The following is a 13,485-nucleotide window of genomic DNA, read 5'->3' on the forward strand; positions in this document are numbered from 1 at the left end:
AAAGAATTTATCAATGGATTTACAATGTGATCCCTAGTTTTTAATCCATTTTATCAGAATGACATATTGAGACAGGATTCAGTCAAGCTTGGAAACATAGCTTACACCAAGGAACCATATGATAAACATGACCTCACATGAGAAGCTATAAAAAGCTGTGTGACATTATGAACCGCTCTTCTCTGCCTCACAGCGAAAATCTCAACTACTTAACTCAGTTCAACAGAGAAAAGCTGAAGGGAAGATCCTATGCAAGCAGGCAAACACCACGGGCTAGAACTGACTAAGCAACATAAATGGACTTCCAGTGGTTAAGGCTGACAATGACCTCTAAAGTATGCTTAAAAAACAGAGTTCTTCTGCCACATATATTTACCTTGCTTCAGAAGAACCAACACCTGCCTTCAGTTGCTGTTCAAGGAACTGAATTCTTTTGCAAAGCAGTATAAATGCTCACCTGTGCTTGACCATTTTTTGATCATGGCAAAAATGACTAAAGAATCTTGCATAGAACAAGTGCATGACAGCATGTTCTTTCCCTCCAATGTACAAATCCACAGGCATCCAGTAATCTGCCAACGCTGTGCTGAAAGGGCTGGGAGGAAGAGAGATGGTCATTTATTAAAAAACCCTGCTTTGTCACAGTTGCATAAATTAGACCAATCATAATTTGCATATTCCCTGAAATAAATTATGTCAGAGAAAAACAGTGATTTTCTTATTAAAATATAATGAGAGAAGCTTATATAACAAAGGAGAAAAATGTCAGAGCAGTGTTAATTTATGAAATTTATAAAAACTGTTTCAGAAGCCATTATTGACATATTTTAACAAATGTGATTTTCATATATAATGAGGACAAAAGGAAAACATACCAGCAAAAAGGGTATTTCTGTACAATGCATATTTGACTATCCGGATTTATTTTAATTTTTATTACCATAGACAATCAAGATTTTTGAGTTCTTACCAATAGAGGGCAATATGGCATGTACAATGGAGACTCTCATGCAGACACTAAAAGTTCATTTTAAGACAGAAATTCATTTGCCTTTATAGTGCATTAAGAAATGACATGCATGTCATTTCTTAATACACTAGAAAGGGGAAATAAAGTACACAAGTCCAAGTCTAAAATTAGTACTTTTCCGTGCAGATTTGTGCACATGTGAGAGGGTGTCCAGTTTGTCTGGTGATTGTTAGAGAGTTGGACCACTATTGTATGTTGCTAATAATCATCGACTGTAGTCCCAAAAATGCCTTGTGAAAATGTTATGCCCTATGTAACAGCAGAGTAACATAAAATTACATTTTATAAACCAAAAAATAAATAAATAAATAAAACAGAAATTCAATCTTATTTTTAGAGCAGCCTCAAAATGCAGATAGTCAGCAAGAGCCTGCATATGCTTCCTGAATGCACTGAGCATACTTGGAGTAATTAACATGAAACAGCCTAGTTCTATCACCTAATAGATACTTTTTAGTCAAGAGAGGTCCTAAAAGAAAGCCTTCCTCACTGGAGGCATCATTCCCTAGTCCTAATGGATGCTAGGGAGGAAAAGAAATGCCACTCACTTTATTTTCTGTGTGTGTGTGTGTATGTGTACACTATGTGTGTATACACTCCGTGTGTGTGTATACTCCGTGTGTGTGTACACTCTGTGTGTGTACACTGTGTGTATGTGTGTGTGTATATATTCCATGGTTTCACATATATGTGAATTCTCTTCCCCACATCTCAAGGTACTTTTTTCCCTGGCGCTCAGCAGGTGGGCCTGGCCAAACACCATGTGTTTGCATCTTAAGGCAGCTTGTTTTTCTCTCCTCCAGTTACTATGCCAGAATTCTGATAAAATTTTAAATAATGTTTCTTTGTGAAAAATGCTTCCCCAGAGAAATCTAACTGCTCATGCAGGTGACAGAAAAGCAAGGGAAGTCAAGAATGGTACTCGGCCTGAAAGTAAGTTTGAAATAAATTGAGCAGTGAGATGTTGAAGGTAGCTATAGCTGGGATCTATGATCTTTCCTGGAAACCACCTAGTGAGAATGCAAGCCAGCATGGAAATAAACAGCAGCATTTTACAAAGGAAACGATGTGATACGTGGTATTCCCAAACTGGGGGCTGTGAAGGTCTTGGGACATATCTCTCACCAGCTAAGGGTCCCATCATTAAATTGGAGTCTCATCTGTAAGAAGGTTTTCCCTTGAAGCATTCTGAGAGGTGGAGAGCCTGATTTCCCTTGCATTCTAAGGCAGCTCTTCCTAACTGGAAGTCACCAAAAGCCCCTTCTAGAAGGAAGACCCAGAAGAGGGGCCCCTCTGTGGGTTAGCCGGGGCTGCCCTGGTGGTTCCCAGCCACAGCAGTCGCCCTGTATCCTTTCTTGCCTCTGCCGGCTGCTATTTACTCCGGATCCTGCTCATTCTGCACAGCCTCAACTCAAATCACAGATCCGCAGGACTGCAGGGCAGGCAGGAGCGCCTGTCTCCCTGGAAATATATTATCTTACAACCAACGAAGAAAATGGGGGCATTTTCATACGTGGACTATGGGGTTTCAGTATAATTGTTCTCCCATGGACAAGAGCAAGCTGGCAAGGTCTTTGAAGCACAGTGTCTGTGGTTTTCCTGTGCTCTGTACCAGTTTTCTTTTGTTCTCATTTCCTTCTTTACCTATCTACCTACTGCTCTCTTACCCTTATTTATTTATTTTTGTCAAGGAAGCACATGCACATAGCTGAAAAAAATCAAATAGTACCAAAAGCTTTATAATTAAAACAGTGGTCTCCAGCCCCATTCCTTCACTAACCTCCCTCCCACCCCTCACCTGTCACTTAGCCACTTCTAATTATTTCAGATGTGTTTTCTGGCAATTATTAAAAAATGTTTATGCTCTTTGTTCGTTTGTCAATTTTGGAGATTATCTAGCACTGTATGTGCTAAGAAGTCATGCTTCTCAGCTCTCTCACACTCCCTACCCTCCTATCCTCCCTGAATAGTTACATCATTATTTTCAGTTAAGTAAGTAACATTACACCTTTACAACTGCATAAATGCAGTTCACCACAGGGCCAACGAGGGTATTAGCACTTCCTTCCTTTTTCTGCTTTTCATTTTTCTTGTACCTGAGACTTACTTGGCTGTGAAGAATCTAATTTAATAATCGAACACACTCCCTACAAGAACCTGTTTCAAAGAGCACAATTGATCAACAGCTTCTAGCTCTTCTGTCTTTGGAGCCACTGGGTGTTCACACAATCCATGCCCTCCTATAGGGAGCGGACCACAGCAGGCGTTTCCTCCTGACCTGAGACTCTCTAATGGACAAGCTTTGCTTGAGGCTTCCCGTCAGCCTGCTCGAGACTTTCTCAAGCTGCACTGCGGTCTGAGGCTCTTCTACGCCATCCTCCTACCTCCGCCCTCTCCTTTCACAGGGGTCAGACCAGCATCACGGTCAAGGGCTCGCCCTGCCAACTCCTGCCCCCTCACCTCCTTATTCCCTAGAGGCACTTGTCCCCATAAATCTCTTGCCCATCGAATTCCATCTTGGCGTTTGCTTCTTGGAAGACCCAGACTGACACATGCTCAAGAATTCAGCAGGGCTTTCTTTACCTCTGAGTATTCTGAGGGTCGGTATATCTGAAGTAGTACCAAGCAGAATCAACAAAGGTATCCATCGTATCTGTCTCTCTCGTGGCTGCTCCCTTGCACCTAAGAAATAAATGAAGTTCATCGATTGGTTTCTTTTTAAATATTAATGCATTTTCCACCAGCTTTTGAGAAAGCTATGACAATCATTATGAATTTAAAATGTCATAAGAACAATGCTCCATCATGAAAAGATAATTCACAGTGTGGACTCTCTTTGTACTGCAGAGTACATGATGTTTTAAAGAAACTTACAAAATAAACATTTAAATCTTCAACAATTAAAAGCCCTATTCTGTACTTCTCTGAATTTAACATGGTAGAATATCTAACAGGAATCTTGTCTCTTTACTGCATTCACTTCTCTTTTAGGCATATCAAGACTGCCTTCAGCCGTATGAGGCAAATCAGTTTATGAAGAAAAGCTGAAAACCAAATGTAGTGAGATACTGTGCTGAAAAATGAACTTGGGGTTTTTTTCTATCTCTGTCTCTTGGGTAAGGGGAGCAGAAACCCACAAGAGGTGACCTTAGGAAGATAAATCACCTTGGGAGCCCAAAGGCAGAGGCATGCTGGAGCCACCTCATACCAGCTTGTGAGGACTAACTGTTGGGATCGCTTCCCAACTCTGGGACAAATGATGCCAAGTTGGTAGTCTGAAATTAGCCCTTGGTGGAAGTACCTATACCACAGAAATGGGCTAACACTACAAATCAGAAGCTCCCCTCCAGAGAGCTATTTAGTACACACTTACCAACACACCACTGCCTAAAGGAAGCTTCCTTATAGAAGGGTGAAGATAGCCCCACTGTTCAAGAAAGTGAATGAAGTGAGATGCCTGGTGTGTAAAGGGTTGAAAAGAAAAAGCAATCCTCATCCTAGGCATGCAGATGACTGGGGAGGACTAAGGTTCCACAAACACCTAACTGCTGAACCAATTTTGAAACATGTTGGTAGGGTGATGGCCCTGTGGGACTGAAGCCAAAAGCCACAACTTCTGGGAAGCCAAGAGAGAGTACCCTGAGCCAAGCCTGGCCAAGGAGGGTGCTTGGCTTCCTTGAAGACCCCCCAGAGGCATGGAACAGCAGGGGATGGGGTGAGCCAGCTACCGACAGCTATTAGCAGGGACCCTTTGTGGCCGTGAGAAGCCACAGCAGGAGAACATGGCTCAGACTCCAGGCTCTCCCTTCTGAGGCATGAAGTGGGACCAACCACCTCTCCAAATGCTGCCCTTTTGGCAGTATGGGTCCTCGGGGGTTCTTGGAGAATTTGAGGAGGGGGACGAGGAACCCCAAGAGGAACTGATGAATCCTCTGCTAATTTAGCATGCAAGGGCTTCAGTCTGTTTTTAATTCAAAAATAAAAGAAGGGGTGCCTTTATATGTTGCATCTGTGATACAGTTCATACTGGCTTTCCGAATATTATTGGAGGAAACAGCCACTCCCCATCTTCTGCTTATTAAATGGAAGTGGCTCAGCAGAGAGCACAGGAGCCCAGATCTGGCAGGGCTCTGGGCTCCCAGGGGCCTCCTCATTTCAGTCAGGGGGCCTCCCACTGGGAAGAGTGGTGGTCCCTGGGGTAGGAGCTTATCGGAGAGAGCCCCAAGGGAACCCTAGTCCTGTTTCCTACAGTGCATCTCTAAATGAAAGCCAGGGGACTTCCCTGGTGGTGCAGTGCTTAAGAAACCGCCCGCCAAAGCAGGGAACATGGGTTTGAGCCCTGGTCCGGGAGTATCCCACATGCCGCGGAGGAACTAAGCCCATGCGCCGCAACTACTGAGCCTGAGCTCTGGAGCCTGTGAGCCACAACTACTGAAGCCCACATGCCTAGAGCCCATACTCCGCAATAGGAGAAGCCACCGCAATGAGAAGCCTGTGCACCACAACGAAGAGTAGCCTCCACGCACTGCAACTAGAGAAAGCCCGCATGCAACAACAAAGACCCAAAGCGCCGCCCGCAAAAAATAATAAAATAATTTAAAAATTAAATAAATAAAATCCAGGTCTTTTTATTTGGAAGGCAATCAACCAGAACACATACTATTTTGGGAAATAATTAGAAGGTAACTGTTACTTCTTCTTCCTCACCATTAGGGCACCCACACAAGTTAGGAAGAAAATGTAGGATTCAACTGATAATAGGACTAATATCTGACTAAAACTTGCCATGCTGATTTTCTTTTTAAAGGTCATGTTGGACTTGAAGACAACCAACATGTTTTCCTGCTGACACTAAAAGCTGGATTACATGGAAAAGGCTACTTGGTAAGTGGGATGGACAGATGATGGTGATGGTGACAACGTTATTACCATTATTAGCTCCAAGAGTAATAATACTAACACTGGGTGGCAGACACTAAGCCAAATGCTTCATGGGCATTATCTCATTTAGTCCCTAGTAACCCTGGGGATTATGAGGTAGACACTACTCACGTCCCCATTTTGCAGTTGAGTAACTAGAGTTCCGCGAGGTTAAGAAATCTGCTCAAGGTCTTAGAGTTCAAGGGTAAGGAATCCACCTTTGCTGGACTCATGCCTGTGGTCCTTACCACCATGCTGTCCCGCTTGGCCACATGGGCTCAGTGGCTCTCAGCCCTGCGTGCTCATTAGAATCATCAGGGAGACTTGACCAAGACCAAGTCCTGGGCTCTGCCCTCCAGGAATCTGCAGCCAAGGTAGGAAAACTTATCCCCACCACCAAGGCCCTGGGCTGCCACAACTGGCGGGCTGAAGGCTGCTGATGTCTCCGGCAGGGAAACCCTTTGTCACTGCTTATCAACAAAGAGGGTGATACCCTAAAATGGCCCAGAGCTTCCTATGTTCCTGACTGCAAGCCCCATCTCAAACCTCAGAACCGCCTGGGTGAGGACCTGGGCGGACTGTTGGCAGGCCCGGGCAGGATGGCACTAACATTTCCAGTCACAGAGTGTCTGCTAGGTGTCACTCTGCAGTGTTACATGCATTAATTCTCGTCTTCTGAAATCCCTTCGAGGGGGTTATTTTAGCTCCTGATAAGGGAATCACAGCTCAGAGAGGTTAAGTGACTTTCCCAAGACCACACAGCTAGGGAAGAGGCAGGGCCAGGACTTGAAGCCATTACTGTCTGACTCCCCATTCTGAGCCATGCACTTGCACTACATGGTTACCTAATTACTGACCTAGAGATGCTAAGAGGACTAAGTTATTTTAAAACAACCCCATCATGATCTATAAGGCAGAGAAAAATTGCTTTTCCATAGAAGGAAGAAGGGAAATATTACAGCTTGGTATCTGTTATTTGTTTAATCAGCTGGAATGGTATCATAAAAATCACATGTGAGACATGCCAGTGAATTAACAGGAAAACATAATCCTACTGTCAAAATGAGAAGAAATGAGATATGGTATGTTTCAGTATATTAAAGAATGAGACCCCCTGAGCATACTTGTCCTCGTAGCTACTACTACTCTGCTACTTGTGATAAAATCCCCACTGTTATCACAGTCACTATGTGGGAAAACGGTAAGGCATTTTCTCTCACCTCTGAGATGCTCTTTGGAATATAAAATGGAGGAAAGTGGTCTCTTCCAAAGCTATCATGAAAATGTGTAGCTTTTCCATCAGTTGGATCAGCTGTTTCTGGGAAAGATATGAATTGACATTGCTGCTTCTACCAGCTCAGAAGAGAGGACGGGGCGCTCATCACAGGGGCTGGGCCCCAGATTCCAGCCCCTTCTCTCAAAGATAGCAAAAGACCTAAGACCTATGTTATTCTTTCCAGCCAAGTGGAAGTCTGGGACCAGACATGGTCACAGCTGGGGAACGTGGTTTCTTACCTAGGGCAGGAGCAATTCACCCACTCCGAAGCCGAGGCCAGTGGGGAGCCTCCCTTGCCAGTGAAAGAGGTGATGCTGGGCAAGGTCACAGGCAAGTCCTCCAGAGGCACGGGCACAGGACCGCAGGCCGGGCAGTGGACCATGGGGATGGGCGTGCCCCAGTACCGCTGCCGAGAGATGAGCCAGTCCTTCAGTTTATCACTTGTCACCTCTCCGCCCACTCTCTTCCTCCGGGCTTTCTGAGTCAGGGCTAGAAATGCATCCGGCCGGTTCATACCTGTGAACTGAGAGGGGAAGGAGAGAGATCGCGTTCCTCCCTTGGTAAGAATGAGCTGCCACCCTGATGCCACCACCCTGGATTGCCATTTTTTGTGTGGTCTGTGCAGGGCCACATTGTGACTCTCTGTTGCCTTTGTGGGCACCTTCCTCCTTACAGTATTAAAACTTATATTTTATGACAGTGGTGAATAAAGATGAATATAATTTTTGACCTTAAGAGTTCACTTTTTTCTTCTGATGTTAAAGAAATTAACACTTTTTGGGGGGCCCCTGAGAGTACTGTGGGCTCTGGTTTGGGGCTCTCCTTATCACCAGAGCCCTGTGGCACCTACAGAGAGAGGCAAATATCAGCATTCAGCTGCCAGTAAAAAACTGCACATTTATTTTAATGACTGCTCCCCTCTTGAGACAGGGGTGGCCAGAAAAGAAAAGTTCCATATTATCCTAGAGCCGAAGGAATTCGGGCAAGCAGGGGAACAAACTGAGGCCTCAGCTTGAAGGACCACCCCTTTTGTATTTAAATGCTCCCATGTGAGAGACAGCAGGGCAGGACACTCATAGCAGAAAAGAGGAATTCTCTGTTCACCGGACACTTTTTTTTTTTTTTGCGGTACGCGGGCCTCTCATTGCTGTGGCCTCTCCCGTTGTGGAGCACAGGCTCCGGACGCGCAGGCTCAGCAGCCATGGCTCACGGGCCCAGCCGCTCCACAGCATGTGGGATCTTCCCGGACCGGGACACGAACCCGTGTCCCCTGCATCGGCAGGCGGAGTCTCAACCACTGCGCCACCAGGGAAGCCCCACCGGACACTTTTGAGAGGACCAAACTAATGATAAGAATCGGGCCAGCATGGCTTGCCAACGAGGGGATCGTGGGAACCTTGGAATTGGTTCAGTGCAGGTGTACCGCAAACCTACTAGGTGCCAGGCTTGTGCTAGGCGTTGGGAGCACAAAGATAAATCTGATCTGCCCCTAACCTCAATGAGCTTACAGCCACGGGGCATAAAGAATAGGAAAGTACAGCTATGTTTATCAAAAGCAGCCTTTTCCATTAAGCGTCTGAAATGTCCTGAAGACCGAGCTCTCTACCAAGGAACCACTTACACTCTGGGAGAGCACTTTCTTTGTCCTACACTCCCACTATCATGTAATTATGGTGCAGGTGATCACAAGCTCTCTTGAAAGTCTATCTTCTCAATGCATTACTGTTTTCACATCCCAGAAGCTCATGGAGGCTTTCACCATCCGTTCTCCTTCCATCCATTGAAAGAATTCCTCCAGTCTAGATATTCAGTCTAGGCCACCAGAGGATTCAACAGACCACCTGAAGCTATTTGAAAGAAGCCAGGGAGCGTAATTAATGCTCAGTCCTATACTAAGGAGGGGGCATTTTTCTGGCTAATTCATAAGACTAATTTTGGCCATGACTGTCCTCTTTCTCACCCTGCAGAGGGTTATCCGGGTCTCCTTTCTGGCACCTTGGCTTGGCTCTGCTCTACATCTAAGAAACCTGCTCACACACAGTCTTAAGAAGGGTTTAAGGTTCAGTATCTTAAAACATAACTCATGTCTGGGTATATAATTTATGAAGTGAAGGCACAAACATGAGGTCAGAAAACATTGCCACTCCTTACACAGGAAAAAAAAACCTGGCTATTCCCTTATTTTTTATATACATGATATCCTATAGCCAGGTAGTTCCAAACCTGAAAACCCTGGATCTTCAGGTCTAATGGAATCAGGATCACCCAGGTGGGGCCAGTAAGCATCTCCCAGGTGATTCTGAGACATGGCCAGGTTGCAATCACTGTGTTAAGCCAGGAGTTCCTAGGCCCTACTGCACATTAGAATCACCCGGGGAGCATTGAATTCTCCTGATGTCCGATCCATGTCCTCTCCACTCCCTCAACCATTAAATCAGAATATCTGGGGTGGGACTCAAGCATCAGTATTTTTCAAAACGTTCCAGGTGTTCTCAAAGGGCAGCCAAGTTTAAGAAAGAGTGCTCTAAACCAGAACTCTCAAACTTTAATGCGCACACAAATCACATGGGGTTCTCACTAGACCAGGTGGGGTCTGAGAGTCTACACTTCTAACAAGTGATGCCAACGCTGCCGGTCCAGGGACCAGACTTTGGGTGGCAAAGTTCTAACCCAGGGATTCTCAAAATGTGGTCCCTGGATCAACAGCAGTAGTGGCATCACCTGGAAACTTGTTAGAAATGCAAATTCTTCAGTTGCATCAGGGACTGTGAAGCAGAATCTCCAGATGGGGGCCAGGGAATCTGTGTTCTAACAAGGCCACCAGGTGATACTGGTGTGTGCTCAAGTTGGAGAATCACTGTCTGAGCCATTTCCCACTTCCCCCTTCCCACCTCACCCTACCTTCCCCATCATAATTTCTGGCCTAGTTCGGTATCAAGGCTGAGCTCAAATCCTGCCAGACTTACCACCTAGCAAGAGACAACCTTGACCAAATAAACATGACTCAAAACTTCTCTGCTGATTTCTAAAAATGAGTCAAACTTTAGGTGGGAATAAGTCAGTAATCTGGGGAGAACAGAGATCTCTAAAAGGAACAGCCAATTTTGGTCACCTGTCCCAAGGAATCAGTTTCCCTGGAAGAGGTCATTTTTCTTAAGCAGAAGATTCACAAAATAAAGTTTAGTTCCTTCGATAACCACACTATCCTAGGATCAGGTTCAACTTGGAGCTGATAAGCTTTTAGATCTTGAAAAAGAATATTATTTTGTTTTCATAGATTAAGAAACGAGGCTGCAAGACTGTTGGTGTGGGTATGAATGAAATGATAGGTTGTAACTTGCACCCAAAGGAAAATGTGTCATCAAGCTCATGTCAAGGCCCTGAGTTTATAAGTAAGTTCTTCGGCCACCTCCACAGGCACCAACCTCCGCAGAGCTGCTCAGTCTCTCCGTGCCATCTGGCATGGTTTCAATGACTTCAGAGTACGACAGGCCCAGGGTTTGGGCTAAGACAGTGTCCTCTAAGCTGGTGCTGGGAATTCCTGTTTAGGGGAAGAAACACAAAACGTCTCCTTTGCAAATGGCCAAATCACAAAATAATTGACAGCACCGACACTCAGCGTTAGCTTCTCAAGGGAGACTCTAAAAGATTTTAGTCACAGAAATTATAAAACCACATCATATTCATTGGGAAAATGGAGAACAGGCTTGGAGAAACTCACTACCGTAACACAATAGTTTACCATATTGGCACTACTTCCCGTAAGTCTTTTTCCATTGCTTAGTTTCTTTTAAAAAATAGTTGTAATTCTAAAATATACAATTTTGGGTGCTTCTGTCACTTAAATAGTAAATCACAAGCATCTGGGGAAGTGTCTCTTTTGAGTGACACAGGGCAGTGGAGTTCTCTTGAGAAGCAGGGCTGACTCCTCCAGCAGCTCCTAGTGCCCCAGAAAAATCCGCTTGGTCAGTAAGTGGAAAGCTGGCCAATGTGTTTCTTCAAACTATGCTTTGTTCCCAGAGGCAACAGTACGTTCTGAACAGACATTTCTTCTTCAACCCACATATGCCCTTGAGGAGATGGAGTTGAATGTAAGTAAATCACTCATCCAGAGGGCCAAGGCATGCTGTTTCAGCTTCAGCTAATTAATACAAACAGGCTTTTTAGTTGTTGGTTCTGTAGGCCAGGGTTTCTCAACCTGGGTCCTACTGACATTCTGAACTTTGCTGGGGGGCCTGTTCTGTGTGCTGTAGGATGTTGAAGAGCATCCCTGGTCTCTACCAGTAGAAATGTTTCTAAAATTGCCAAATGTTGCCTGCTGCAAATCACCCCTGGTTGAGAACTGCTGTAGGGTCAACTGTCAAGACTGCTGACATCCTTGTGGACACTACACATCACGCAGCAACTGAGAGAGATAAAACTAAGGGTAATACACAAAATGCTTACGTCAGATGTCCATGAACAACCTCTCTGGAATGCTGCCCTAAAAGGGTGATTTAATGTTTGGGACACACATTCTAAAGCTCCTTGGTAAGATGGAAAACTCCATGGTATGATGGAAAGTTCTGCAGTGTTCCAGCTGAGATTATGGACGAAAAGCATCTAATGAAGCAAATAAACTCTCAGAGTGGACTTGAAGGATACTGAAGGGTGAGGACAAATGGCAAGCAATAAAGGTTGCTGAAAAGTGTTCATGGTCAAGAAGGGAAAAAAGTCATTTACTGCATTCCAAAAGTTTGTGGTCTGTAGTAACTAGGAGCAATCTTCGAATGGAGACATTGTAACCACAGAATTTATTTGATCACATAAAGACCACTCTGGACCACTGTGTTGGTCATGTGGGGCTCAGTAGAATCTGAACTATTTGTAACATGCAGGTGAGATGGTGAAAACACCACTTTAACTCTTGTTTACTTTTGTTTCTGTTCTTCTTGGAAGGCCAAGAGCCAATAATTCACAAAACATTAATTACAGAAGTGTGGGAAATCAAGACAACAGGAAAAATGGTTTTCCATGCATACCCAAGAAAATCAGATTTTCCTTTTTCTTTTTCCCTTATCCTTCAGAACTCTCAATATTCTGTTAGTACTTTGACTCAAAATACCAAAAGGGGAGACTTCCCTGGTGGTCCAGTGGGTAGGACTCCGCGATCCCAGTGCAGGGGGCCCAGGTTCGATCCCTGGTGGGGAACTAGGTCCTGCATGCATGCTGAAACTAAGAGTTTGCAGGCCACAACTAAGAGTCTGCGTGCGGCAACTAAGAAGTCTGCACGATGCAATTAAAAGATCCCTCATGCCGCAACTAAGACCCAGCGCAGCCAAAATAAATAAATTAATATTTTAAAATAACAACAACAACAAAAAAAGGGAAAAAAGCCACATCAACAAGAGCTTCCTTTATTGTTTATCTTGGCTGGTTGTATTAATGAATTTTACTAATTATAAAATGCATTAAAGTAATAGAAGGAATTATTTCCTTTAAGGAACATACTTTCTAGGTTTAAATTGTCAGAGGAGAATGACTTGGGTGGCTTAATATCTGTTTTCTGTGTTGATGTTTCTTCAAATCAGTTTGCCAAAGAAGGATCTGAGAATTGTGAGCAAAACCATGATTTCAATAAGCAATGCTATTTCTTCTGTGTGCTAGGAGATACAGAGTGTGGAAATAACTTCCTCCGCAGGTTCTGGCACATTGGAGACTGGCTGGAATCTACAGCAGGAAAGCTGTAGAGATTGCTCGGGTCTACCCTGAGGGCAGGTCTTGGATGGGGTATGATTAGGTCTCACACCTTGGTTCAATCCCAGACTTCCTGTTCGGTGATGATAGGTTAGAACTCTTAGGAATGAGTAAGGCCGCCAAGGAAATCCAATTTACAGCTCTAAATATGACTTCGATTTTACTGCTATTTCACGATCCCTTTCTTGCATAGCTGAAGTTCACCTCCTCCACAAAGCCTTCACCAAAAACCCAGCCCACATCGATCATGTGTGCTTTGAACACCCATCTCAGCAGTTGCTGTTGGTTCTATGAATTCTGAAATTGGATTTTCATCTGAGTTGTATGGTTCCCCACATTGTATAGGCAAGTCTCACCAACTAGCTCTACTGGCAAAATCCATGGGCCAGACATTTTTCATTATTCTCAGTAGCAACTAGCAAGATGCAATATACTTGATATGTTTTCAAAATATGATGCTTAAATAAGAGATGATGAAATGAAGGGACATTCATTTTTACAAAGAGGCAAAACAGATCATGGA

At 44.4% G+C, this 13,485-nt stretch overlaps 1 protein-coding gene across 1 annotated transcript in view; it reads right to left on the reverse strand.

Moving 5' to 3' along the window:
• LARS2 (leucyl-tRNA synthetase 2, mitochondrial) overlaps positions 1 to 13,485 on the reverse strand; it is a 162,136-nt gene that overhangs the window by 37,564 nt on the left and 111,087 nt on the right. Inside the window, exons 11-14 of the mRNA XM_082848549.1 lie at positions 10,652 to 10,767; positions 7,466 to 7,749; positions 3,614 to 3,712; positions 458 to 595 (exon numbers count right to left, since the gene is read on the reverse strand). Of these exons, the coding sequence (XP_082704675.1) occupies positions 458 to 595; positions 3,614 to 3,712; positions 7,466 to 7,749; positions 10,652 to 10,767 (637 nt within the window). The remainder of the gene's footprint in view (positions 1 to 457; positions 596 to 3,613; positions 3,713 to 7,465; positions 7,750 to 10,651; positions 10,768 to 13,485) is intronic.

This window comes from Leucopleurus acutus (assembly GCF_964270905.1).
Source record: "Leucopleurus acutus genome assembly, chromosome: 10".
Lineage (NCBI taxonomy): Eukaryota > Metazoa > Chordata > Mammalia > Artiodactyla > Delphinidae > Leucopleurus > Leucopleurus acutus.